Source organism: Podarcis gaigeae (assembly GCF_964106915.1).
Source record: "Podarcis gaigeae genome assembly, chromosome: 3".
Taxonomy (NCBI): Eukaryota; Metazoa; Chordata; class Lepidosauria; order Squamata; family Lacertidae; genus Podarcis; species Podarcis gaigeae.
The window spans coordinates 68,939,246-68,965,843 of record NC_139680.1 but is presented as its reverse complement, the minus strand read 5'-3'; the positions used below and the strand labels follow the sequence as shown (position 1 = coordinate 68,965,843).

Genomic DNA, 26,598 nt, shown 5'->3' with positions numbered 1-26,598 from the left:
CCAGAAGTTTCAGCCAGTGGAGGTATCATCCTGCCAGTGCAGCTTCATTTCTGTCAGTAGGGACATGCACAAACCAGAAAATTCAGTTCAGTTTGGTGCTTCAGAAAACTACTTGCCGTGGTCAAAAGCACTGTAGAGACTGCCTGATTTGCAAAACAGCCCACATTCGTTCGAAACGCTTTAGAGACTACCTGGTTTGGCTCAGGGTCCAAGTCTGCTTCAGGAACAAAAAGGCTTCATTTCCTATCGTTTACAACTGGAAAATTTAAAAATGGCTATTACATTTTCTCCTTGTTGACAGAAGTGGATGAAATTGCACTAGAGCGGATTCAGCCTGCCATAAAGACAAATAGATTGGTGGGGTTTCTGCTGAGCACCTTTAAAAAAAAAATCGTTTGGGCAGAATTGGAAGAAATCTACAAACATGTTTGCTCCTTTTGAGGGGATGACTCCTACCAAATGTCAGAAAGAAGGTGCAGCTGTTTTCCTGCAAGGGCCTTTACAGTTTTGGAGCAGGTAAAAAAGGATTCAGTTAATCTTGCCTAATATTTAACAGACAATTGGTCTTGCAATAACGGATGTAAGAGAGGAGTTCTTACAAATCAATCTTGCCAAATTCCAAACAAATAGGCAGTGGCAGAACTTCATGCCCTAGCACCAGGGGGCTGGAGAGCAGGCAGGGGCATGGCTGGAGCGTGTCCTAGGGGTGTGGCACGCCGCCCACAGGGGTGTGGCATGAGTCCCAGGGGTGTGGCACACTGCCTGCGGGGGTGTGGCACCCAACGCGGGCAGGGGGCAGCCACGATGGCACCCCACTGGGATCACGCTGCCGGGGGCAGTGCACTCCCCCAGCACCCCTCTTCCTCTGCCAGTGCAAATAATTCCAGGGCTTTTTACAATAGACAGCTTTTAAATTTGAAATTTTGAGAAGAGAGAATTAAAACAAATTTGTTTCCCTCCCCAAGCCAGCTGGATTAGAGAGCCTGGTTAAATAATTCCCTCTGATTACAAGCGAGACCTGTCAGTCACATAGAGTTCTGCCTTGTCCTTTTTCTTTGCACGCTGGTGTTTGCTCTACTTTTCCCCTCCCCACATCCATCCAAACATTTTCTTTATATGATAAGCTTAGAAACACTGATTTCCCTTTCAGCAGACTTTTGCCTGTTGCTTTTTTGGACATCCAAGTCACCACAAGGAGTGGAGAGGGCTCTAATTTGGGGTACCTTGTACAGATCCCACTTCAGCTCAGACAAGACCAGAATTATTATTGTTTATTAAATTTGTATACCGCCCTTCATCTAAAATCTTAGGCTGGTTCACAGCATAAAAATACAAAATAAAAACACAAAATATGTAAGAAAAACAAGAACAAATATAAAGCAAACCAATAACCTCCCACTTCCTTCAAACTACAGTGGTACCTCGGGTTAAGTACTTAATTTGTTCTGGAGGTCCGTTCTTAACCTGAAACTGTTCTTAACCTGAAGCACCACTTAAGCTAATGGGGCCTCCTGCTGCTGCCGCCGTGCCAGAGCACGATTTCTGTTCTCATCCTGAAGCAAAGTTCTTAACCCGAGGTACTATTTCTGGGTTAGCGAAGTCTGTAACCTGAAGCGTATGTAACCTGAAGCGTCTGTAACCCGAGGTACCACCATACCTCAGTTTGGCTCAGGAGCTGAAATTTGTCCAAACGCACTTATCCAACAGCAGACTGAAGCCACTCAACCAGTGCATCTCCAGGGTGGATATGTGCCTTCACTAGTCTCCTGTGCCTTTAACAGCCACATTTAGCAAGTAAATCTGTCCTGGCATAAAGATAAGAACTTAAGAAGAGTCTGCTAGGTCAGAGCAAAGGCCTATCTCCTCCTCCTCCTCCTCCTCCTCCTCCTCTTCCTCCTCCTTCTTTGGCAATCACTCGTAGTTGAGTAAGATTGTATTCCATAAACACGGTTTTTACAGTGAGTCCATAAGTGACTGTGGAGGCCAATTCTGGATCCACACGTCCTTCCACACTGGGGACATTGGTTTCTGGGCGGGAGCTGATCATGGTGAGGGTTTGCCAAACGTGCCTTCCTCTTAGCTCATTTCTCCTTTTTGTCCTGAGTTCGAGCATCTTCAAAACCCATGACACCTTTGGTAAAGGCTGTTCTCCAACTGGAGCACTCACAGGCCAGTGTTTCCCAGTTGTCAGCGTTTATACTACTTGTTTTAGATTTGCCTTGAGAAAGTCTTTGAACCTCTTTTGTTGACCACTGGCATTACGCTTTCCATTTTAAAGTTCGGAATAGAGTAGTTGCTTTGGAAGAAGATAAACAGGCATCCGCACAACATGACCAGTCCAACAAAGCTGATGTTGAAGAATCGTTGCTTCAACACTAGTGATCTTTGCTTCTTCCAGTACACTGCCATCAGTTCATCTGTCTTCCCAAGTGATGTGTAAATTTTTTTGGAGACACCGTTGATGGAATCTTTCGAGGCGTTGGAGATGGCATTTATAAGTGGTCCACGTTTCACAAGCATATCTAGTTCAGCGTCCTGTTCTCACAGTGGCCAACCAGATGCCTATGGGAACCCCACAAGCAGGCTCTGAGTGCAACAGCACTCTCCCCACTTGTCATCCCCAAAAAATAACATTCAGGGGCATGTTGCCTCTGACAGTGGAGGCAGAACATGGTTGCCATGGGGCAGGTTTGTCTGCCAGTGATTAGTGCTGCAAACTGGAAGCTAGCCACCAATGGGACCAAGTAATCCAAGGAAAGTGACAGGGAAGGTTTCACCTGCTTAACTTCTACATGTCAAGCGACTACTCAGCAACAACAAAAGGAATCAACTTGTTTACACTGTGTTGGCTGTTGTTGGACAATTGGGGGTTTTTTTCATGCACACAGCAGAGCTTTTCCAGTAAGCATGTGCTTCTTTTACATCAAAGCAATTATCAGCCTGTGTGTGTTTTACACATAGTTCTTTCCATGACTCTAATTCAGAGTGATGTATATGTTTTATAGTCGAGACATTATTTTACTGTGTATCAAATACTTTGATATTTTGATTACAGCAGTGTACATTTGTATTCATCTGCACAAGAGCTGTATGCCTGAGAACATCTCGCTATCTGAGGCTGCAGTCAGAGGCTGCTATCTGAGGCTGCAGTCAGTTCAGTGACACACACACAAAAGGATCGCAGTGACATCTTGTGGTAAAACTCCCAGGAGTGACCATTGCAAATGCTATGATACCAGTGACATGCATCATCTGCCTCTTTCCTCATGTTCAACTGGCAACAGAAGAACAGCACTGGCATGTTCTCATTTTTCTTTCGTTGTTGTGCCTGATGTAAGCATAAAAGTAGTTTTTAAAAACAGCTTTGAAGAGGAAATGTTAAAGACAACAGAAGGATAGGCAAATGCTTATAATATGCTTTCCCTGTATAATGTCAGAATCCAAATTAACAGGCAATCCTACTCACAAGTAGGACCCACTTAGTTCAGTAGGTGTCAGGAGTGAGTAGGCAGTAACGCCATGCAAGTTGGAGTTCACTCTTTATTAGCAAGAGCACAATCTACACAGACCTGGCGGAGTGTCGGGCCTAATGAGCCTTGCAGCTCATACCCAGTAGGTCTTGCCCCATGGATCAGTTGCCAAGGCTGAAAGTCCCTGCCTCCCCAGGATTTCCCCCAAGCAATTAGAGACAGCACCTGCATGCAACCAACCTCTCTTCCCCCCTCTTTATGCCTCTTCTGGTTCCAGGATACAAGGGGGAACAGGAGCTGGTCACAGTAGAAGGGAGAGACACCCATGACTCTTCACCAGCCTGACTCATTTCGACCTCTTGGCCTCTCTCCTCCCATCCTCCTGTTGCAGCTGCTGATGCTGATTCTGGACTGCTCTCTGCCACAGAATCTCCCAGCTCTTCAGGTTCTGACATCTCCTTTTCCCAATCTTCTCCTTCTTCCCCCTATGACCACTCATTGTTGTCCCACCACCAATCCCTGGACTCTGAGCCTTCTTCCCTTGCTGGTTCCTCCCACCATTCCTCTGTATCCAACCAGTCTATGACAATAGGGCTTATGCCGAGATCAGTGGGTACAGAAGTGCAGCCTAAGATACATTTAAGAAAAAGGAGCGACCATTGGCTCTGATAAAATTTATCAGGAATGGTTTAGGAGAAGTTCAGAATGTTGGAGTGCCAGCTAATCAGCAGAGTTGCCTAAACCGGATCAGTTTACCTTGGCAACCGTTGTTTGGGCTGGAACTCCACATCGCCTAGCAACAGTGGGCAAGGAGGATTCTTCTATTATGCCACCAAGTCTTTGAAAAGTCTATTAGAACTAAAGTGGATAAAAGTGGACAAATCTCAGAATGACCACAGGCTCAGTGATTTTCACCCCAAATGGTGCTCCAACATCTAGTACTTACTCTTACAGCACCTGCCCCCGAGTTGTGCCCTCTAGAAAACGATTTCCAGATCCAACAGCCAGTGATCAGTGAGTAGCATTGCCTGACCATAATAGTCCTAGCCTCAGTCCTCGGTCCCAGAGTGGAGACTGTCTTGGCATGAGCAGGCCCTCACATCTCCAACTTTGGTTTTTCTACCCTATCATCTACTCTGCTTCTTCTCTCACTTATGCTCACATGAGCAGTAAGTGTGCCCCACTATTGGGGTACCTACTCTAGGGTTGCTGTATTTTCTCATACAGTTACCTTAGAGCAGCTTTCCCTAACCTTGGGCCCTCCAGCCAGATGTTTTTGGACTCCAGTTCCCATCTGCCCCAGTCATGATGGTCAATGGTCAAGGATGAAGGGACTTGTAGGTTGCTTCCTGTTGGGTGTTTACCATGGAAATGGTGCTGTTCACACATGCTAGTTTTCCGCGGTGTCCACACAACATCATCGGCATTGCAATGCCAGCTCATATCCCCTGCCCTATTTAATCTGGATTTTCCCTTTCCATGAAAAATCTGATAAAATGTCACCAATGACAGATTCAGAAAATCTAAAGAGCAGCAGGCTGGGGAACACAGCTTGAGAGTTTAAAGCGGGGAGAAAACAAATGAACAAATGGTACATCATCATTGTACTGTACTCAAGTTCTTAAAAGTAGAATTATCTATCGGTTGCCATGTGAATAATGTGATTTTTAAATTGGTGGTAAAATAGTAGAAAGTGATCTCTTGCACACTATATATAACAAATGTTCCCTCTCCATGAGAAGGCAACACCTTGTATCTCTGGATTTTTCTGTAAGTAACAAGACTACTTAAGAATCTATACATGCAGTTATAAACTTTGCTGTCCTGTTTTTCAAAGCTTCCGTTTGTTACTCACTTAAGATCTTTCACTGAATTTTGTAATTCTTTTACTCTTAACCAGAACAACGCAGTACACCAGCTTCACAAAGGGGAAATGGATCCAATATGGCTCTTATTGTGCAAATGTCCCACTTGCTAATTAATTTGTCACCTTACATAGCATTCGGCTTCATGGGGAGAATTTTCAGGCAATAACCTTTCACTTTCATGGCTTATTCTAGAGAAATCCACCCACCAGAAGTAACATGTTGCACATTATACCATTAAAGCACCTTCAAAGGACATTGTTTCCACTAAAGAATTCTGGGCACTGGGCAGTTGTACCTTGGAAGTCCAAAAGCTTAGTTCCCGAACGTTTCGGCTCCGAACATTGCCAACCTGGAAGTGACTGTTCCAGTTTGCGAATTATTTTTGGAAGCTGAACATCTAACGGGGCTCCTGCAGCCAATCAGAAGCTGCGCTTTGGTTTTCAAATGTTTCGGAAGTCGAACGGACTTCCAGAACAGATTCCGTTTGACTTCCAAGGTGTGACTGTAGTTTGTTCAGGGTGGCTGGGAATTGTTACTCCGTAAGGGGTAAACTACAGCACCCAAAATTATTTGAGGGAAAGAAAGTGCTTGAAATGTACTTTAAAGATATTGTGTGTACACAGCCCTAGTTTAAGAGTGGAGTGGAGGTAGCCAGACAGCTATCCTTTGGGGAGGGTTAATAGTTCAGTGACAGAGCACACACCTTACATCCTAGGTTCAGTCTTTGGCATCTCCAAATGACCAGGTACCAAGGTTTGTGAAAGACTTCCACCCAATATCTTAGAGAATACATCCACAGTGCATAATACTAGCCTGGGTGGGCAGATAGTTCATCTAAGTAGCTTTGTATGTTTTTATGCATTTCTAGGTTGGTAAGTACAGCTTTCTCTATCTTTTGTTCTTCCTTTTTCTTTTGTCCTTCATTTTTGGGTCCTTCTCAGACAGGGACAGGAAACCATTTTCAGTCCAACAGCCACATTCCCTTGTGGGCCACATACCAGTGGAGGGCAGAGGAATGAATATGAATTTTACCCTTGTACAGTAGGCTGGTTTCTACACACACCCCTCTCTATCCTCCATCCCAGCAACCAAGAACATACCCTCCAACATTTCTCCAATGAAAATGGGGGTGTCCCATTCCATAACGATAATTTTACTATTTATACCCCACACCTTTTACTGGGTTGCCCCAGCCACTCTGAGCGACTTCCAACATTTATGAAAAACATAATAAAACATTAAACATTACAAAAACACACAGAGAGAGACCTTCCCTATACAGGATTGCCTTCAGACAGCTTGGGGATTGGGCAACTCCATACCCTCCAACATTCCTCCAATGAAAATAGGGACACCCTAAGGAAAAATAGGGACACCCTAAGGACGTGGGTGGCGCTGTGGGTTAAACCACAGAGCCTAGGACTTGCCGATCAGAAGATGGGCAGTTTGAATCCCCGCAACGGGGTGAACTCCCATTGTTCGGTCCCTGCTCCTGCCAACCTAGCAGTTCGAAAGCACATCAAAGTGCAAGTAGACAAATAGGTACCGCTCTGGCAGGAAGGTAAACGGCGTTTCCGTGCGCTGCTCTGGTTCACCAGAAGCAGCTTAGTCATGCTGGCCACATGACCCGGAAGCTGTATTCCGGCTCCCTCGGCCAATAAAGCAAGATGAGTGCCGCAACCCCAGAGTCGTCCACGACTGGACCTAATGATCAGGGGTCCCTTTACCCTTTAACTTTAAGGAAAAATGGGACATTTCGGTATCAAATCAGAAACCGGGACGGCTTCTCTAAATCAGGGACATCCCTGGAGAATAGGGACACTTGGAGGGTCTGCAAGACACATTACCAGAGTTCCGGAACAAATTCCAGCCAGGCAAAAAGCACTTGAGGAGGGTACAAAGCAGTGCCAATAAGGAATGTGGCCTGGGGAGAATCCCATCAGCTAGCTAAAGAGGCCTGAGGGTCACCATCTCTGTTCTAAGAAATATTGGATTAACAACATTTCAAACTCCACCGAACTTTTTCTTGTCTTCATTTAATGTATTTCAGTGAAGAATACCCAGTCTGCTATGGGAATCTCATGTATGACAGAAGAGTGGTTCGAGGCAACACATATGCTCTTCAGTCATTACCTTGGGTAGGTCCTTTTTACACAAATCTTTATATTTTTATTGAACATGAGAAAACAAGCAAATGGTGATTGGAAATGCACACATATATCCAAGAGAACACTGTTGAGGCTGGTTCACACGTTAATGTTAATCAAATGATGACTTCAGCATCAAGCAACGACTTGCATGTGTGAATGGGCCATCACAGGTTTAGCAGAGAAATGCTGCAGATTAAGAGGACATGGTTGACAAATATTCTGGGGTAAGGCACATTTAAACATATGGAAAACTACTTTGGAACCTATAGTGGATTCTGAAAGTATCCAGGGATTCCACAATTATCTCTCCAGGGGAGGGAGAACTTAGTTGGGACTGGAAAGTAAATCAGAGAGAATAGTTTTACCAGGACTCTCCAATCTCAGTGCTTTGGGGAAGAGAAGTTTAAGTAAATTGCATTGCCACCTAGAGTACTTACACTGCCACAGATTGAAGGTTATATTTAAGTCCCATTGACCTTAATTCTATGCCTATTTTCTTGAGCCCCCCATTTTTGCAATGCTATTTTCAGGCACAGATGCAACACAGTTTGGACTGAAGTATGGTGGGGGACTGAAGTATGGTGGGGGACTTCCCACACTAGGGTCTCCCACACTTGTGGGAGGGAAATGCATTCCACCACATTACCCTTATTTAATTCTTAGTAGGCGTACATCTGATCAGAATGTATGTTCCATTGACTTCAATGGGATTTAAGCAGGCTAAGTTTTCTTTGGATTATTTCTTTAGATTATTCCTGGCCTAGGACTCCAAAGGAAAGAGTTTTGTTTACTAGCCAAAAGAGGAAAAAGAAACCTTAGGTTTTCTCATCTCTACCACCATTGCTATTTTTCTAGAAAAAAGGGTGCTGGAACTCACCATGAATGTCTCCCTTGTTCTCTTCTTATGGCAATGGCTCTCACCTGAGAGGTGCTGGAACTAAGTTCCATTGAGTTCTGGCTGAAATAAAGCCCTGTCTTCTGCCCAGGTTAGCTGCTATTTTAAGAGGAACTTTCCACCCCATTTCCCAGTGCCCTGCTGAAACTGATCCTGTTGAGATTCAGAAGCAACGAGAAGCCCACCAGAAAATGCTTGCCAGAAAGAGAGCAAAGGAAGAGAGCGAAGTCCATGCCCCTCAGGTTGAGATTCCCCAGCTCCGGGCCGATGTGCAGACAGGTAAAGCGCCAGAAATCCTTGTGCAGGGCTTTTGCTGACACAACTCACTGGTTGACTCTGACCCACACTATTTCAGTAAAGATTATTGATTGGTTGGTTTTATTTCTATCCTGCCCTTCCTCCAAAAGTAGCCAGTGAGAGCCATGCTCAGGGCCACTAAGAAGGGGTTTGAACCCTGGTGGAAAAAATTCAGACCTTTCCACCCCAACAAGGTCAGACCAGCTAAAAATATTTATGGTACATGGGATATAAAATAAATGTGTGGTCTCAATTTTACATTAATGATAAATATGATCATATCTGTACCTGTTGAGGATATTAAGAGCCTAATGACTTATATCAATAATATAAGCACCCACACAATCATTGCTGAGCTTACCATACACTTTAAAAGTTAAATTTATACGTGTAATGCAACACAATGAGTATCACATAACAACTTTGTTATATTTGTACAGCGTTCACATACAAACGTGGCTGAGCATAATAAGTTGAGACTGCATTGTCCTAATAATGTCAAAGCGCAGAAGCCAATGTTCATATTAATACTGGGAATTGCTTGGTCCACAGCACAGCTTCGCAAGCCATTATTCTGTGCATGCATTGACTATGAAACATATATTTTGGTAAGAATTACATAAAACATATGCAAAATAGTTGGGCCCCAGGCCCCGTTCTGAACCTTAGTAATTTGTACCAGCTTCCCCCACCCTGACCCCTCTTGTCAGCCCTGCCAATTTTAAATTGCAGAAGCTAGCAGCCCCCTAACCATAGTCTTCATTGTGTCACTGTTTCAGAATTGTACCTGGAAGAGATTGCAGACCGCATTATCGAAGTTGATATGGAATGTCAAACAGATGCTTTCCTGCTGAGACCAGACAGCCCCTTGTTCATACCATCAAAAACTGGGGCAGATGTCGCTACACAAATAGAAGAAGGAGAGGTATTCAGGGCTTAATTTACCTGATAAAACTACCTGAACAGTAAAACCCCTTCTCCTCTTAAATTTAAGCATTCAGAAATGCTCTGCATTCACCACATTGTAAAATTCAATACTGGAAGAACAGAATAGCATGTGGATCAGTTGGCATGCAAGTTTTATCCTTTCCTGTTGACAAAATGCTTCCTAAGTAAATATGATTTAATTGGCCCTTTGGATCCAGTAGAGTTATCAAAAAGATACTATCTCTAGGTAATGGATCTCTGAACAGTTAAGTCCAGTCAAAGGAGACTATGGGGTATGACGCTCATGTCGCTTCAGGCTGAGGGAGCCGGCGTTTGTCCACAGACAGCTTTCTGGGTCATGTGCCCAGCATGAGCAAACCGCTTCTAGCACAACGGAACACTGACGGAAGTCAGAGTGCACAGAAATGCCATTTACCTTCCCACCACAACGGTCCTATTTATCTACTTGCACTGGTGTACTTTCAAACTGCTAGGTTGGCAGGAGCTGGGACACAGCAATGGAAGCTCACTTCGTCACAGATTCAAACTGCTGACCTTCTGATCAGCAAGCCCAAGAGGCTCAGTGGTTTAGACCACAGGACCACCCACTCCTGCTGTCTCTGTTGTCCAGCAGGCAGTACAGCAATTATCAGAGGCCGAGTGATGATTTTGTTATGCAATGGCAAACAGAGCAAGCATAGTGCTAGGATTTACCTTTGTCTTGATTCTATGGCACAAAATCACCTAATGTGGAGGCCTGAAAGAAAATTACCGTTCTGCCTACCTCCTTGCCATAATTTTCTACAGGTAGATTTTCTGCATGCTTAAGTGCCCTTTCTCATATGCTAGCTGAGCGCAAAATTATGTCTAAAGGGGGGAAATAGAAGCAGGTCTATTTTGTCCCTGGCTTTGGTAAACAAACTGGCTACTCCTGAACAAGGTAAGCTATTTTGGCAAGAGATCTTCTCGAGTGTGTTGCTCCTGAATTACAAACAGGTTCAGATGAAAAGCAACTAATTCTAATAGGATATCCGACCCTGCCAGATTTTGCCACAAAATGAAGCTAGAGAACAGGCAACAGCTGGGACAATGGGATGGATCCAGCCATGATCATGCTTAGAGTTGATCCATGGAAATCAGTAGAACTTAAATTATGATTAACTTAAGCTCCACTATTTCAATGGCTCTATGCTAAGATTGAATGTCCAGATCCAGCCCACTATCTCCCCCTGCTAGATTTGTTAGCAGCCTTGGATTTTGTTCTGGACAGAGTTTGTTTCAAGTTCCAAATAGTGTAAAAATAGTTATTACTTCAGCATTTGCTATTATTAGCGTTACTGTTTGTCCGTCATTTGCAAAAGGTAAACATGCTCCTTGCAAGTGCCTTATCCAGGGTTGCCATATTTCAAAAAGTTTTTAGGAAGACCCCAAAATTGTTGAGGTTTTTTTATTTGTTTGTTTTAGGAAAACCCAAAAGTTGTTGAACTTTTTTTACAAAAGCGTGATTTTTCAATTGACTTAAAATTCCATCTGGACGTCAATTCCGCCTTTGAAATCCCATGGTAATGTCCGAGGAAATCCGGACATAGGGCAACAATCTTGTCACCAATGAAAGGCTCATTTGTCATTTCAGCAATTGTTTCAGAAGTCAGTTATTTCTGTTCCCACTTCATAAAACATAACATTATATGTTGACTCAGCGATGGCTTTTTACCCTCAGCTCTTTAACTTCGATATTGAAGTCAGACCAATTGTTGAAGTTTTAGTTGGAAAAACCGTGGAGCAAGCTTTGCTGGAAGTCACGGAGGAAGAAGAGCTGGCCAATCTTCAGGCGCACCAGTTCGGATATCACGAACTGCGCAACGCAGAGCTGGCTGAAGTCCAGCGCCTTGAACAACAAGAGATACGGCGGAATGAGGAAAAGGTATAGCTGATGTGAACCCAAGTTTGCTTGTTCATTTGAAAAATTCCTAACCCACTCTTCATTCTGTATAATCACAGAGAGAGAGACATCGTAATAAATGTAATACAGTCGTACCTTGGAAGTCGAACGGAATCCGTTACGGAAGTTTGTTTGACTTCCAAAACGTTCGGAAACCAAAGCGCTGCTTCCGATTGGTTCTGATTTGGGACTGTATAGCTACATGCCACACTCATAGCATCATCATAAGACTGGTAGGGTTTCACCAGTGGAATATGGCCAGAGCTGTGTTTTGGCAGAACTAAGGGGGCAAAAGAGAAAAGCACAATAGGGGAAAGAGGCAGTGCTGATGGTGTACCTCACCTGGTCACCTGGGAGCAATTGTCACTCACCATAGGTAACCAGGCAACCACTTAGTTAGAAAGCTGCCTTGTTTCATCAAAGGCCAGGCCATAAACTTTGCCATCAGCAGACAGAAATAGGTGTTATCACACAAAAGCATGGTAAGATGTGGTGAATTAAAATACAAAACAGGTAAAGAGAAATAGTTCCTTTGCTGGACTCTAGATCCCATCATCCCTGAGCATTGACCATGTTGGCTACAGCTGATGGGAGCTGGGGTCCAATAGCATCTTCAGGACGCAGGTTCTCTACCCCTGCTTCATAGATTTGCTCACTGGAAGAAAAGAAGCTTTTGAAGGCCTGGGATGAAGTACATGCTGTATTGTTCTCTTCAGTTTCCGTTTCTTGTATCATTTTTTTTCCTTTTTAGGAAAATGGTTTCTTCACACATTGCACAAATTAATAAAGATTAATAAAGATTTTAATATCTCATTAAAAGTAATTCATAGGATTCTTACAGTTTCTTTTGTCAGGATTCAGCAAGCTTTTCAGCACTTAATTGAAGGGGTTTGTTTGTTTGTTTGTTTGTTTGTTTGTTTGTTTGTTTGTTTGTTTTAGAGCACTGGCATATTTTATGCAGAGATTGGGTGGCCATCTGTCATGTATGATTTAGTTAAGATTCCTGCATTTCAAGGGGTTGGGTTAGATGACCTTTGGGTTCCCTTCCAGCTCTACAATTCTATGGTTCTATAGAAAAATGTTATATATGCTTGAAGTTATATGCACCCTTTCCTTATTATTTAAAGGCTCGCCGTAAAGCGCAGCAGGTCACCGCAAATACAAAGTCGTCAGAAGTCAAGCAGAAAATTTCATCTCGAGCCTTTTCTCTGCGATACTTGTCGAACCTCATTCCTTCAGTCTTTAATGATCTTCACAATAAGGGTTTCTTCTTCGATATCATAGAAAGAGGTATGTATCATTCTTTATTGCACATAAGCTTTTAAAACGGGAATTCTGCATCACAAAGTTCAGGGCTGATTAACCCCCAGCTGAGGGTTAACCAGGCCTCCCCAAGCAATTTTTTCTGGTCCCCCAATTTTGGTGGCGAAAAAGACACATATTTAAACCTCTCCACCCAGTCCACCACCTTAACAGGGACGCATCTCACACCTCCCTAGTCATCAGATCAACAACCCTTTTGATAACGCCCCATCCCATGACCCATGGATCTACATGGACTGTGTGCTTATGTGTGTCCTGTGCGTATACAGCCTTGTGAAGGTAGCCACACCCACAACTGGCACATGGTTGGCAAAGGGTGAATGTGCCCCTCAGACCAAAAAACAGGTTATCCCCCTGGTGGAAAGAATTAGCTAAAATGAACTGAACAAGGACACACACACACACACACACACAGAAGAGATGCATATTTCAGAACACTCAGCTTAGAAGAGAAGAATCCCGGTCATCTTTGCTTGTTCCAAAATGAAGTCCTTCTGTGAAGCAATGCATAATTGAACTACCACAATTATGACTTTCAAACAGGGCAGAAGTCAGGGTGGCTTTGTATTGCCTCCCCTCTCAGAGACAGTATGCCTCTTGAATATCAGTTGCTAGGCAACACAAGAGGGGAGATGTTACTGCACTCCTGTGCTGCCTTTTGTGTGGGCTGAAGGATGGCCTTGTGGGTCTTTGGACTGATCCAGGTGGACTCTTTTGCTCTCTTACATCATACAGATGTTGAGAAAGAATTCCTTCCATATTTGATGACCGGTGTGGTAAAAAGAATGGCGTCGAACCAGCTAGGAAGAGTAATGACTGACTGTAAGTTAGTAGAAATAAGGTAATACAGACTAGCTAACATCCTGCCATACTGATTACAGAATAGCACTGTGATCAGGGACTCAGCTACATTAGTAAAGAAACAGCAATTTGAATGCACTATAAACATGCAACACCAGATGGCGCCAGAGACCAGGAAATTTAAAAACTCAGTTTTCCATAGAGATTATTTTCTTTTGTTAACAAGATCTAATTTCTGACTTATTTTTCCTGTGTTTATTTTTTTAAAAAAATTATTAAAGATTTTATTAGTACAGTAAAAGAGAAAACAGAATAAACAGAAAGCAAAACAGAAAAAGAAACGGATATAAAATTAACATCTTATAGTAGCCATCTTTTCTTCGCTTTTTGGACTTCCTCACATCTCTCGCTCCTACATTCCAAATTTATACAACTTTAACCAGCAACTTATCACCTTATTTCCATTCTTATTCTATAAATTTCCAATATTTTGTCCCTAACTTTGAATATTTTTATCTAAGTCTTAAATACCTAATTTTGACATGATATTTATTCAAAATTTATTTTTCTCTTAAAATTCACTCATTCTCATATTCTTTTCAACTAACTTTATGGTGCCATGTTATTTTCAATCTCTCATCCTTCTTAGCACTCATATAATTTACAGTGTTTTTGTAAATAGTCCTTAAATTTCTTCCAATCCTCTTCCACTGCTTCCTCTCCCAGATCTCGGATTCTGCCGGTCATTTCTGCTAGTTCCATATAGTCCATCAGTTGCATCTGCCATTCTTCCAGCGTGGGCAAATCTTGGGTTTTCCAGTGTTTAGCGACAAGTATCCTTGCTGCTGTTGTTGCATACATAAATAATGTTCAGTCCTTCTTTAACACCCTCTGGCCAACAATGCCCAAAAGGAAGGCCTCTGGTTTCTTAGGGAAGGTATACTTAAATACCTTTTTCAGCTCATTATATATCATTTCCCAGAAAGCCTTAACCCTGGGGCAGGTCCACCAGAGGTGAAAGAACGTTCCTTCAGTTTCCTTACATTTCCAACACTTATTATCAGACAGGTGATATATTTTTGCAAGCTTGACTGGGGTCATGTACCACCTATATATCATTTTCATAATATTTTCTTTCAAGGCATTACATGCCGTGAACTTCATACCGGTGGTCCATAACTTTTCCCAGTCAGCAAACATGATATTATACCCAATATCCTGTGCCCATTTTATCATAGCTGATTTAACCGTTTCATCCTGTGTGTTCCACCTCAACAGCAAGTTGTACATTCTTGAGAGTAGCTTAGTCTTAGGTTCTAACAGCTCTGTTTCCAACTTCGATTTTTCCACCTGGAATCCTAGCTTTTTATCCAATTTAAAAACCTCTTTAATCTGAGCATAATGTAACCAATCTCGCACTTTATCTTTAAGTTTCTCCAAACTCTGCAGCCTCCAATTGTCTCCATCTTTTTCTAGTATTTCCCAATATTTTGGCCATTTGACCTCCATATTGGGTCTATTTTCCTGTGTTTAGATCCACTCCAAGTGTGATCTCAGGTACCGTACTTATTAACAAACAAACAAACAAACAAACAAACAGAATTGACCATTACAAGTATATTTCACCATGGCTGTTATAAACACACTTATTGTTAGAACTCAGCTTGCAAATTATCCATGAAGAGTTGATGTAGGTAAACTTAAGAGAAGTCCAAATGTGAGCCCAATTTTGTTTCTGGTACATAATAAGAAGGCTGATTCAAAAACTATTGAGAAAACCTAGAATGATAAGCCCAATAACAGGAATGTTTATTGAACTATTGTGAATAAGTAGTTCTGGGTTGCACCCCATTGAATTCCACTCAGTGACATTAATGGACCTTCATTAGCTGTCGTCTGTTAGCTACAGTGGGTCTACTTGTAGCTTATGTTCACGGCTGCCATATGTGCGGGGGGGGGACACAATAATTTTGGGGTCTTCCTTCAAAAAGCTCAACAGCTTTAAGGGTGTCCTGGTCTTCTTACTTTTTTAAATATGGGAACCCTCCAATGCTAGATGCAAACTTCTGTTTCTAACTGTATATTTCATAGAATCATGTGGAGTTAGTGGGGATCTTATAGAGTATATTGTCCAACTACTGCTCAAAACAAAATAAAAGAAAAAAAATTCCTTCCAGAAATTAAAGACCAACTAAGTTAGTTCTAGGTATGAGCTTTCGTGTGCATGCACACTTCTTCAGATACACTGAAACAGAAGTCACCAGACCCTTCTATATAGTGAGAAGGTGGGGAGGGGTATTACTCAGAAGGGTGGTGGGAATGGGTGATTGGCAGATAGCTGTGATGAGCCTGTTGACGACTCTTAATGACTGCAATAGGTCTTACAGGAAAAAGCAAGGGGTGAGAAGGTGAGAAATGGCTTTGTCATGTATAATGAGATAAGAATCCAATGTCTTTGTTCAGACCAGGTCTCTCCATGGTTTTAAGTTTGGTAATAAGTTGCAATTCAGCAGCTTCTCTTTCCAGTCTATTTCTGAAATTCCTTTGTAATAGAACAGCTACTTTGAGATCTTGTATAGAATGTCCTGGGAGATTGAAGTGTTCTCCTACTGGTTTCTCTGTCTTGTGATTCCTGATGTCGGATTTATGTCCGTTTATCCTTTGGCGTAAGGTTTGGCCTGTTTGTCCAATATAGAGAGCTGAAGGACACTGTTGGCATTTGATGGCATACACAATGTTAGACGATGAGCAATTAAATAGTCCCGAGATGGTATGTGTGATGTTGTTGGGGCCAGTAATGGTGTTGTCCGGGTGTATGTGGCAGCAGAGTTGGCATCTGGGTTTATTGCAGGCTCTGGTGCCAGTGTCCGTGTTAAGTCTGGTAGTAGTATTATTGTGGGTTAGGAGTTGTTTAAGATTGGGTGGCTGTCTGTAGGCAATGAAAGGTCTTCCTCCCAGAGCTTGAGAAAGAGAACTGTCATTGTCCAGGAGAGGTTGTAGATCTCTGATGATGCGTTGTACTGTTTTAACTTGGGAGCTGTATGTGATGACTAGAGGTGTTCTGTTATTTTCTTTTTTGGGTCTGTCTTGCAGCAAGTTCTCTCTGGGTATCAGTCTGGCTCTGTTGATCTGTTGTCTAACTTCATCTGCTGGGTATTTTAGTTCTAAAAAGGTTTGCTGTAGATCTCTTAGGTGAGAGTCTCTGTCTGTAGAATTGGAACAGATGCGGCTGTAACGTAGTGCCTGGCTATATACAATGGACTGTTTATGTGTATGACTGTTATTGTGTATGCCATCAAATGCCAACAGTATCCCCTCCCCACCTTCTCACTATATAGAAGGGTCTGGTGACTTCTGTTTCAGTGTATCTGAAGAAGTGTGCATGCACACGAAAGCTCATACCTAGAACTAACTTAGTTGGTCTTTAAGGTGCTACTGGAAGGAATTTTTTTTCTTTTATTTTGTTTTGACTATGGCAGACCAACACGGCTACCTATCTGTAACTGGAACTACTGCTCAGTTCAAGAAACCCAGAGCTAGAACATCCCTAATAGTTGGCTGCTGCTGAAAGAGCACCACCAGGGAGAGGCCACCACCTTTATAAGTAATGGATTTCGTGGTTGAATTGCTCTTTCTGATATAAGTCAGCCAAAGTTAAATTGGCTCAAATGATTTGAGCAGTCTCTCATGCTGAAACTAATGGGAAAGTCTTTAGTTCAAGTCATACCCAGCCCTTCCTTCATTTCCTATGTATTTAAAATTTCATAAACGTGCCTAATGGGACTTTTGACTGTCTTAGGGCAGCAGACCCAGGCACCCCAAATTTCAGACATGATTTGCTGTGCTGGGGAATCATGCATGTGGCGCTGGTTTTTTTAGGACATGCAAATCTAAAGACAATACAGTGCTTTTTTCTGGGGGGATGTAGGGGTTTGCACATAGCTGTCAACATTTCCCTTTTTTAAAGGGAAATTCTCTTATTCCGAATAGGATTCCTCACAAAAAAGGAAAAAGTTGACAGCTATGGATATGCATACCCCTAAAATCTTTGTGAATCTAAGTTTTGCCTCATTGAGGGGCAGTATTTAAACAGGAGTAGGAAAATTAGTGTACCCCTAAACATTTTTTTTTAGGAGAAAAAGCACTGGGCATATGTATCTCTTGACTATCATTGTTCTTGCTAAGGAACTCCGAAAGCAAGACAACACCCAAAGATGAAAAGCACTTTCCTGCACATGTAAACCTCTGTTTCTTTCATTTTCTAGCCTTTTTGCATTTAGTTTCTGACCTATGTATGTTTTATGAACTATGTATTCTTTTCCTAATGATATCTAATATCCCCTGAGCCCTTGTGGACAACTATGCATCAAAATAAATCAGTACAATTGCCGTGCCAACTATAGCTTCAAATAAATTATCTAAATGGCTCATTGGATAAACTTCCATTCAAAGCAATTAAATTTTCAGGCTTAATTAATGACGTGGTTGGAAAGAGGTTGAAGGACTTTGCCGAAAATCAGCCAATTGGTCGCCTACCACGACGTCAAAAATCATGGAAAAATGCTCGTTTCCCTACTACTGGAAAGTAAAGTGGCTAAACTCCAAAGAAGCAGGTAATGGGAAAGAAATTAGGTATTGGTCCTATCAATATGATATACAGCCTGATGATAATAATCTCAATGACTGCTGATGGCCCTGCAGGGACCAGGGCCGCACTGCCTAGGCAGCGAGGTCAGAAAATTGCCTCAGGTGGCAGATCCCTCCTCTTGTGCCTTCTCTGCGCCTGGCTGCCTGCTTTGCCAAAATCTGCCACTGCCTCCTCCATGCCTGCCTGCCACAGCTGTCTCCAAGGCTGCAGGCGGACACTGAGGAGGAGGCAGGCGGCAGCAGAGGAGGAAGACAGCAGCGGGGGGGGGCAGCATTTTCTGTTTGGCCTGGAGTGGCGGAACATCCATGGCTGGCCCTGGCAGTGGCAGTTTTTAATGGGATCGCAGCTGGGGAAGGAAAGCTAAACCTCCCCTACACATCCACTGTAGTGCCCATGAAAATGACTCCACCCTCCCCAAACACATGCCAGGTATTTACAAATCCAGATGTCTTTGTTAACTATGCAATTAATGTTTACTTTAAAAGGTAAAGGGACCCCTGACCATTAGGTCCAGTAGTGACCGACTCTGGAGTTGCGGCACTCATCTCGCTTTATTGGCTGAGGGAGCCAGAGTATAGCTTCCGGGTCATGTGGCCAGCATGACTAAGCTGCTTCTGGCAACCAGAGCAGCGGACGGAAACACCATTTACCTTCCTGCCGGAGCGGTACCTATTTATCTACTTGCACTTTGACGTGCTTTCAAACTGCTAGGTGGGCAGGAGCAGGGACCGAACAACGGGAGCTCACCCCGTCACGGGGATTTGAACCACCGACCTTCTGATCAGCAAGTCCTAGGCTCTGTGGTTTAACCCACAGCGCCACCCTAATGTTTACTTAGGCCCTGGGATAATAAAGACACGAGGGATCTGACCAAAATTAACTGAATTCCACTCACAATTATTTAAATGACAGACGGTGCATTCAAGCATTATTAGAACTGAGGTGAAAGAAGTCGTGCGAATGTTGTGGGCAGCAGCCCTGTGGTCACATACCCATTCATGGGTTTGTTAGATTCAGTTTCAACCATCACTTGTTCAGCAGAAAAATATTCTGCACATGCTCAGTTAAAGGTGCTTAGGTGCCTCCTTGGGACTGCAAAACCTCATTACGCAGGGCTCCTCACCTTAGGCAAGCTTCTGAGGGCATTCAGCTACATATTCTTAGAAGCTTCCTTCAATCCTTTGCACTGAAGATGCAAAGGTTGAAAACAGCATCCATGTGGATGTTTGTGGGTGGGGGGTGAGGTCTGTGTGCATGGCCCCCACAATTATTGCAAGTTATTGCAAATAATAATAATAATAATAATAATAATAATAATAATAATAATAATAATAATGTTCTTATATTACCCCAGCCATTCTGGGCAGCTCCACTGGGCGCCTTAATAATGCCGGTTCTAATAACACCAGAATAAGGCTTCTGTTAAGAACGTGTGTGTGTTTTATTCCCATTCAAATGGATGAGATTTTAAAAGGTTTTAACACTGGCTGGATCAAACCTTTAACACATAACTTTGAAGTAGATTTTAATCCCTGCACTGAAGTTCAGTAAGTTTTACCACTAGATGTCAGCAATGTCATTAGAAACCGAAAAATACGCACCTCTTGATGAATGCCTTTGCTTTTACCCACAAACCCTCTGGCTTGCTGAAGGTGTATGCATTCCTTAATAGAGCAATCTGATGCATGCCTACTCAGACTTGTTGAATCCAGTGGGACTTGCTGCCAGGTAAGAGTGCATAGGGTTGCCCACACTGGGATAATAATCAGGAATTTAAAGACAATTTGCGGTTGCTGTTGCATCTTTCACAATCACTCTGGCCAACTGTTATCAGTGAAAAACAAGGCCAGAGTTTGTGTTGGGGTGTAACTCAGATTGCTGTTATCAATGCCCAATGTCCACCCCCACCCCCAAATCCTATATCTGAGCTAGGTTTCCTTGGGAATTCAAATATAACCAGGTCAGGAGTATAACTACATTTGTAATTCCAATTATCCTTTTGTAATAATCTCCAGAGTAGTATGCCTGTCTCTGTTAGGGATGGAGAACCTGTAGGCCTCCCGCTAGTGCTGGATTGAAATTTCCAAATTAGCCTTGTTCACTGCAGCTGGTGGAAACTAGACTCCAACATCTGGAGGGCCATGCGTGAGCCACTCCTCTTTGAGCATGTACCAGTCATAGTGGTGAATCACATCGTTTACATGTTGAAAGACTCTTAGGAGCAAGAGAGATCTGCACTGGCTCCTGAGAGACCTGCATTGGCTCCCAGTATGTTTCCAAGCACAATTCAAAGTATTGGTGCTGACCTTTAAAGCCCTAAACTGCCTCAGTCCAGTATACCTGAAGGAGCGTCTCCACCTCCATTGTTCTGCCTGGAAACTGAGGTCCAGCGCCGAGGGCCTTCTGGCTTTCCCTCACTGTGAGAAGTGAGGTTACAGGGAACCAGACAGAGAGCTTTCTCGGTAGTGGCGCCCACCTGTGGAACGCTCTCCCATCAGATGTCAAGGCAATAAGCAAGGCGATCTTACTTTTAAAAGATATCTGAAAGCAGCCCTGTTTAGGGAAGTTTTTAATGTTTAATGCTGTATTGTGTTTTAATGTTTGGTTGGGAGCTGCCCAAAGTGGCTGGGGAAACCCAGTCAGATGGGCGGGGTATAAATATATTATTATTATTATTATTATTATTATTATTATTATTATTATTATTATTATTATTAGCAAGTCAAGGAAAGGCCTTTCTTTCAGATCCTACTTGGCTAAATGGACCTTTGGTTTGACTCAGTATAAGCAGGCCTAACATTAGGGGTCAGCCAGGTCAGGCAACTGGGCTGAGGGCTTTGGGGATCAGAAAGACTGTCACCGACCAGCCTGATCCTCCTGTTGTCACTAGACGCAAACGCACACTGGCCTCCCAGATATGCTCTAGTGATGGGCAGCTGTGCCACTTTTGGATGGGAACCAAACTTGACTCCGATCTGCAGTGACCACTTACCACGTTAGATTGCCCCAAATCAGGCTGTTTTAGGGTGGCATGACTGGTGTGGCAGCACTGGGCGCCACACTGCAGAGAGCACTGAAACAGTGCTGTAGAACAGAGCGCGAGAGGCATGCGAGGAGCTGAATTTTGGCATTGCACAAGGCGCCACTGAAATCTGAGAGCCCAAGGTCCTCCAGTGCCAAAATGCAATGGCTCATTCGCTGCCTATCACCAAAAAATGTCTGAAGACATGGCAGAGAGAGAGAGGAGAGTGACTGAGGGAACAGTGTCAGAGGAAATGTGTGGAACTACAGTGGCAAGCAGCAGCACTGGACAGGGGAACCTGGTGGGCATTAGATGGGGGCCCATGAGTGACACCTACTGAAGTCCAAGTCAGACTGAACATTCCTTTCACACAGCTCTTCATAATAGTCTTCTTGCTTATGATGTGTCTGATCAGAATTTGCCACAACCAATATCTGCTGATGAGTAAGCCTTCTTAAGGAATGCACATTTGCAGGGGGGTGCTGAGTCACATTAATGGATTATGCTAGGTGTGGTTATGTATCAGCTCTTAGACCTGGAAATCTTGGCCAGTTATAATAGGGAAGAACGGAGACCCTTCTTCTTTTCTAGAATCTCTAGATATTTCTGATATATAGGAGCCAGAGCAAGCTAGTTTTATTTTTAATTCATTCATTTAAACAATTTATATTAACGACAAGCAGTTTACAAAACTACAGTATAATGCTACAATGAATACATTCCTTTTAAAACAGATCTGGACCCACAGATGGGGAACGTGTGGTCTGTAGATGGCAGCTGGACTATAACTTCCATCATCCCTGAACAAACAGGCTGGGGCTGATGGGATTTGGAGTCCAACCAGTATTGTTCCCACTGAAATTAGACATGCACTTACCATTTTGGTATTTCATCACTGACTGAAAACACTTCTGTTTTGCCAAGCATTTTCAGAGAATTAATTTGATTTAGTGTCATTCATTTGTTTTCTGTTTCCTTATTTCATATTTTTATGATTTTTTTTAACACCACGGTTTTTAGAAATGTTTTTGCAGTTTGGTAATACTTTTATAAACTGGCTAAAAAAATAAATCTGGAGGAACACTATCCCATATGTAACCTGATGTAGTTGGAGGACTGTTCTCTGTATTCCAGAGGTGGCGCTGTGGCTTTGTTTTGCACACTTCATCTATGGGCAGAGGTGTAAACCAGGGGGAGTTGGGAGGGGGGGTTCTTGTTTCCAGGGGGGTTTTCTGGCTGAGTCAGATACTGTGAGCTGAATGCATCAGACCAGGTGGAACGGCAGGATGTATTTACTCTGCCACCTCAGGTATACCTCAAAAGCATGTGTATTGCTATGCCAACAGTTCAAGTGGAACCTTGCCACTTAAAAGAGCACCGCTGCATTCCGCTGTAGAAAAGCAGTGTAATCTTTAACCACACCTGAAAGCAGCCCCACCTTTTCAAAACTGAACGTCTCTTGTGCCAGCTCTGTAGAACAATCTGAAGTTGTTAATTAAGCCCATGTTATAAACCCAAGTTTTAAAGTGAAGTACCAAGAGAATTAATTATTACATTTTCCGAAGGGTCTAAGTGATGCTCCTTCAAGCCTCACTGTCTGGGCAGCAAGTCTACATGTGTAGATTTCTTTGGCTCTCTAATTCTTTGGAGTAAATGAAGCAGTGACTTGCATGGAGCGGTCAGCCCCACTTTGCCAGGTAACACAGTGGTGGAGCTTAGGCTTTGCCATATCAAAAGATCCCAGATTCAATCCATGTCTGAAACCCTGGAAAGTTGCTACCACCCTGTGTAGACAATACTAGGCTAGATGGGTACCTTCTGGACGCAAAGCAGATGCTCTGAACGATCAGCAAGTAGGTACAGTGGTACTGTCTAATAACAAAGGTTTGAATATGTATTGAGCAATTCTATTTCCGTAATATATACATATTTGTTAGGGATGATCACGGCAAAGTTAAGAAATCGGTGCATCTGATTTCAATGGGAAAGTTAAGCAGATGTTTAACTTCCTCCTGCCGAAATCAATGTTGAACTTTCAAATGTTTGGCTGGATCTCTTCATAAGTCTTGATGCAATGTACTTTTAAGATAATGGTGTGAACTGGAGGTGATAAAACAAGAGAATGAATAAAATCAAGCACTTCTTAAAAAGTGATGTAGAGCCAAGTTCTTTGAACCCTTTCCAGGTTGGCAATGTCCTTGCTTACATATTCAAAATGGGATCTCTCCAGTGTGAAGGTTGTAAAACATTTTTAAATACTTAGATGATAAAAGAGACAATGCACAGTTTTAACATAAACTTTTCTGTGTTTTAACAGGGATCTTTAATATATTCAAGAAGATTGCACATCGTTATCTGGGAACATCAACCAAATATTGAATTTGTCCTGCTGAAAATTATCCTCAGGGCAAATAATAAAATGAAAATTACTGTTTTGTTTTTTCCTAATGTTGGCAAACTTGATAATTTTATTATAACAAAATTGTTTGTTCTAATCTTAACTATGTTTTGCCCTTATTTCTCTTATTAGTTATTGTTATTGTTGTAAACAACAGGATAGTAAGCTTTTAAGATGAGAAGAAAATTTCATAAATGTTGCATGTGTGTATTTTTCAGCACTTGGAGGATGAGATCCAAGGTAGATCCAAGCAGGACTTCTGCTTTTGCTTCCTCTTGCAGTCCTACTTAAGCTCACCAAATCTGTGCTGGACTGTTGGCACAGATTTGGGGGAGATGTGGGGGGACGAGAAACCAGAAGTCACTCTGTCCAAGCAAATTTTCATTGCCCTAGCAGGCAGACATCACCGGATGTTGCCCAGAGCTTTGAGTATGCTGTTTTTATTCATTTTAATATTGTTGCATTTTTAATTGTTTAAATGTTGTTTAATGCTCTAGAAGTGTTGTGGAGAAAACGTTTCTGAAGGGTGTAATATAAATCCTATCACTGATAAGTAGAAGCAGATTGTACTCGTTCTTTATATATGTGTGTTTCATTCAGGTTTCGCAGCTTGAGTTGAAACAGAAAGCGCCGCCTGGCCCTGCCACTGCAGCCCCCACCGTCATACCTGCTGCCACTGGAGCCGCTTCTCCACCTGCCCTGCCACCTTTGCCGCTGGTGAAGTGGTGCCATCATTGGCTTCCATTTTGGGTTGGATCTCATCTGGTTGGGCCAAAACAAGTGCTGTTACTGCACTGGTGGCAGGACAGATGGGGCCCCTGCAGGACTAATGCCTTGGTGGCTGCTTCTGCCCTAAGACAGCTTCCTCAGTCCGCCTAATGACTGAGCCGGCTCTGGTTTCATTGTGTAAAGAGAATAAAAATGCATTTTAAAAATAAATGAAACTTCTACAGTTAAAAACCGCTTCCTTATTTTGTAACATACTGCAACCCCACCTCCCCCATTATATTTCGTTAAACTGTGGATTGTGAAGTTTAGGCCTGCAGAACATGCAAGGGCAATTCTGCTTTTCCCCTCTGTTTCATTTCTGTCTTCAGAAAGCGAGAATCAACGAATCATATAATGGTAGAATTGGAAGGGACCCCAAGGTTGTCTAGCCTAGCTCCCTGCAGTGCAGGAATCACAGCTAAAGAATCCCTGACAGATGGCCCTCCAACCTTTGATACCTCCAAGGAAGGAGATTCCACCACCTTCAGAGGGAGTCTGTTCCACTCAGTGGTTGTTGGGGGGCGGGGGAAATAGGTGCCGGTAAAAACACTGCTTCCACTGTCAAACAGCTCTTACCATTAGAAAATTCTTCCTAATGTTTATTTGCAGTCTGCTTTCCTGTAATTTGAATCTGTTGGTCTGGTTCCTCCCTTCTGGAGCAGCAGAGAGAGGGGCTTTTTTTTTGCATTTAGAGTGTAATTCACTCTGAAGGGGGCATAGAATCAAACTACATGTGAAGCATCAACATCCTTTGTAGTGATACAAAACATGTTTTTTAAAAATGCGGATCAGGACCACAGCACTCGGGGAGAGGTTAACCATTTCCTCCCTGCCAGATACCAGTCACACAGACACTCATTCCCTCCTATTAGCCCTGGCAAAGAAGCTCCCATTGGCATCACTGGGAACAATATTTCCTCCTTTTCTCTCTTTTTTCCATCCTCAGTTCACAATTCCAGGGCAGTTTATAGCATAAAACATACGGAACACTTTACAGCCACAGTGGCATTACAATATAAAAGTTTCATCATCAAATAAAAATTTAAAACACTCTCAATAATTCAGCCATCGTGGCTAATTCCCATCAATAGACAATGCATCAAGAGACCTCTGTAGTCGTGCCTTCTTACGTGATTCTCTTTTCAGACCTATGAACTGCAGCACACCTTAGAGAATAACAAATTACAAACCGGCTTTATACTGGTTTCAGTGTGTGGTCATTTTGTAATGGAGGTATTCAGTTTATTTTTATTTTTATTTATTGTTTATTACATTTGTATGCCGCCCTATACCTGCAGGTCTCTGGGTGGTTCACAGGATAAAATTGCAATATAAAATCACAAAATACATAAGCAAAATAAAAACAACCCCCCCAAAAAAAAACCCACAACCCCCTTTAGGCCAGGAATGGGGGATCTGAGGCCCTCTTGATGCTGCTCTCTTCATCCTGACCATTGAGTATACTGGCTGGGGTGGGTGGGAATTTGACTCCAACAACATCCAAGACGTGTTGAGCACAAGGAATGTGAGATGTGACAGAATCATGTCCAGCATTTCCACACTCCCTGCAAGCAGTAGTCAACGACGAGGATATGCTGCTATGTACAATGACATAATGCCACATGTTTCTTTTATGAGATATTGCTAGAAACACATGAGGGGAGAGGCTGGTTGGCGGCACTCGTGCCCCCCCCCCATGAAATCTAGTTAGGCCGAAATTTTATTCCTTTCCCCCTAGCTTTATAATGTTTCTCAATGAGGCTTTAAACCAGCACGGAACCCATATTGTGTAACTGCACAGAAATCATGAAGATTGGCCAAAAACGACCAATTTACGGGTATACAACCAACTACTCACCAGACCCTGAGAGGTAAAACTAATGCAAATGATTTAATATTGTGTGTTTTTCTTCGGAAACTGTAGTCCATTTTTGTTTCTCAGAAGGTCACTTGTTTGATATTGGGACATTTCCACTGAGTTTATGTTTGCAAATCCAGTGTATTTCTATAATCATATCTATACTTTCCAGATTACTTAGGTAAAAACAAACATAATGTGACGATAGTTCTATGGTATAAACTTTCTTTG

At 42.7% G+C, this 26,598-nt stretch overlaps 1 protein-coding gene across 1 annotated transcript; it reads left to right on the top strand.

Moving 5' to 3' along the window:
• Positions 1-4,296: 4,296 nt before the first annotated feature.
• RSPH3 (radial spoke head 3) lies at positions 4,297-23,844 on the top strand. The gene is made up of 9 exons (XM_083732682.1): positions 4,297-4,484; positions 7,389-7,476; positions 8,518-8,662; positions 9,460-9,605; positions 11,328-11,531; positions 12,677-12,839; positions 13,608-13,694; positions 18,141-18,286; positions 23,661-23,844. Exons 1-8 carry the CDS (start codon positions 4,360-4,362, stop codon positions 18,260-18,262), a joined length of 1,080 nt encoding a protein of 359 aa, XP_083588808.1. The 5' UTR covers positions 4,297-4,359; the 3' UTR covers positions 18,263-18,286; positions 23,661-23,844.
• The last annotated feature ends 2,754 nt before the right edge of the window (positions 23,845-26,598 follow it).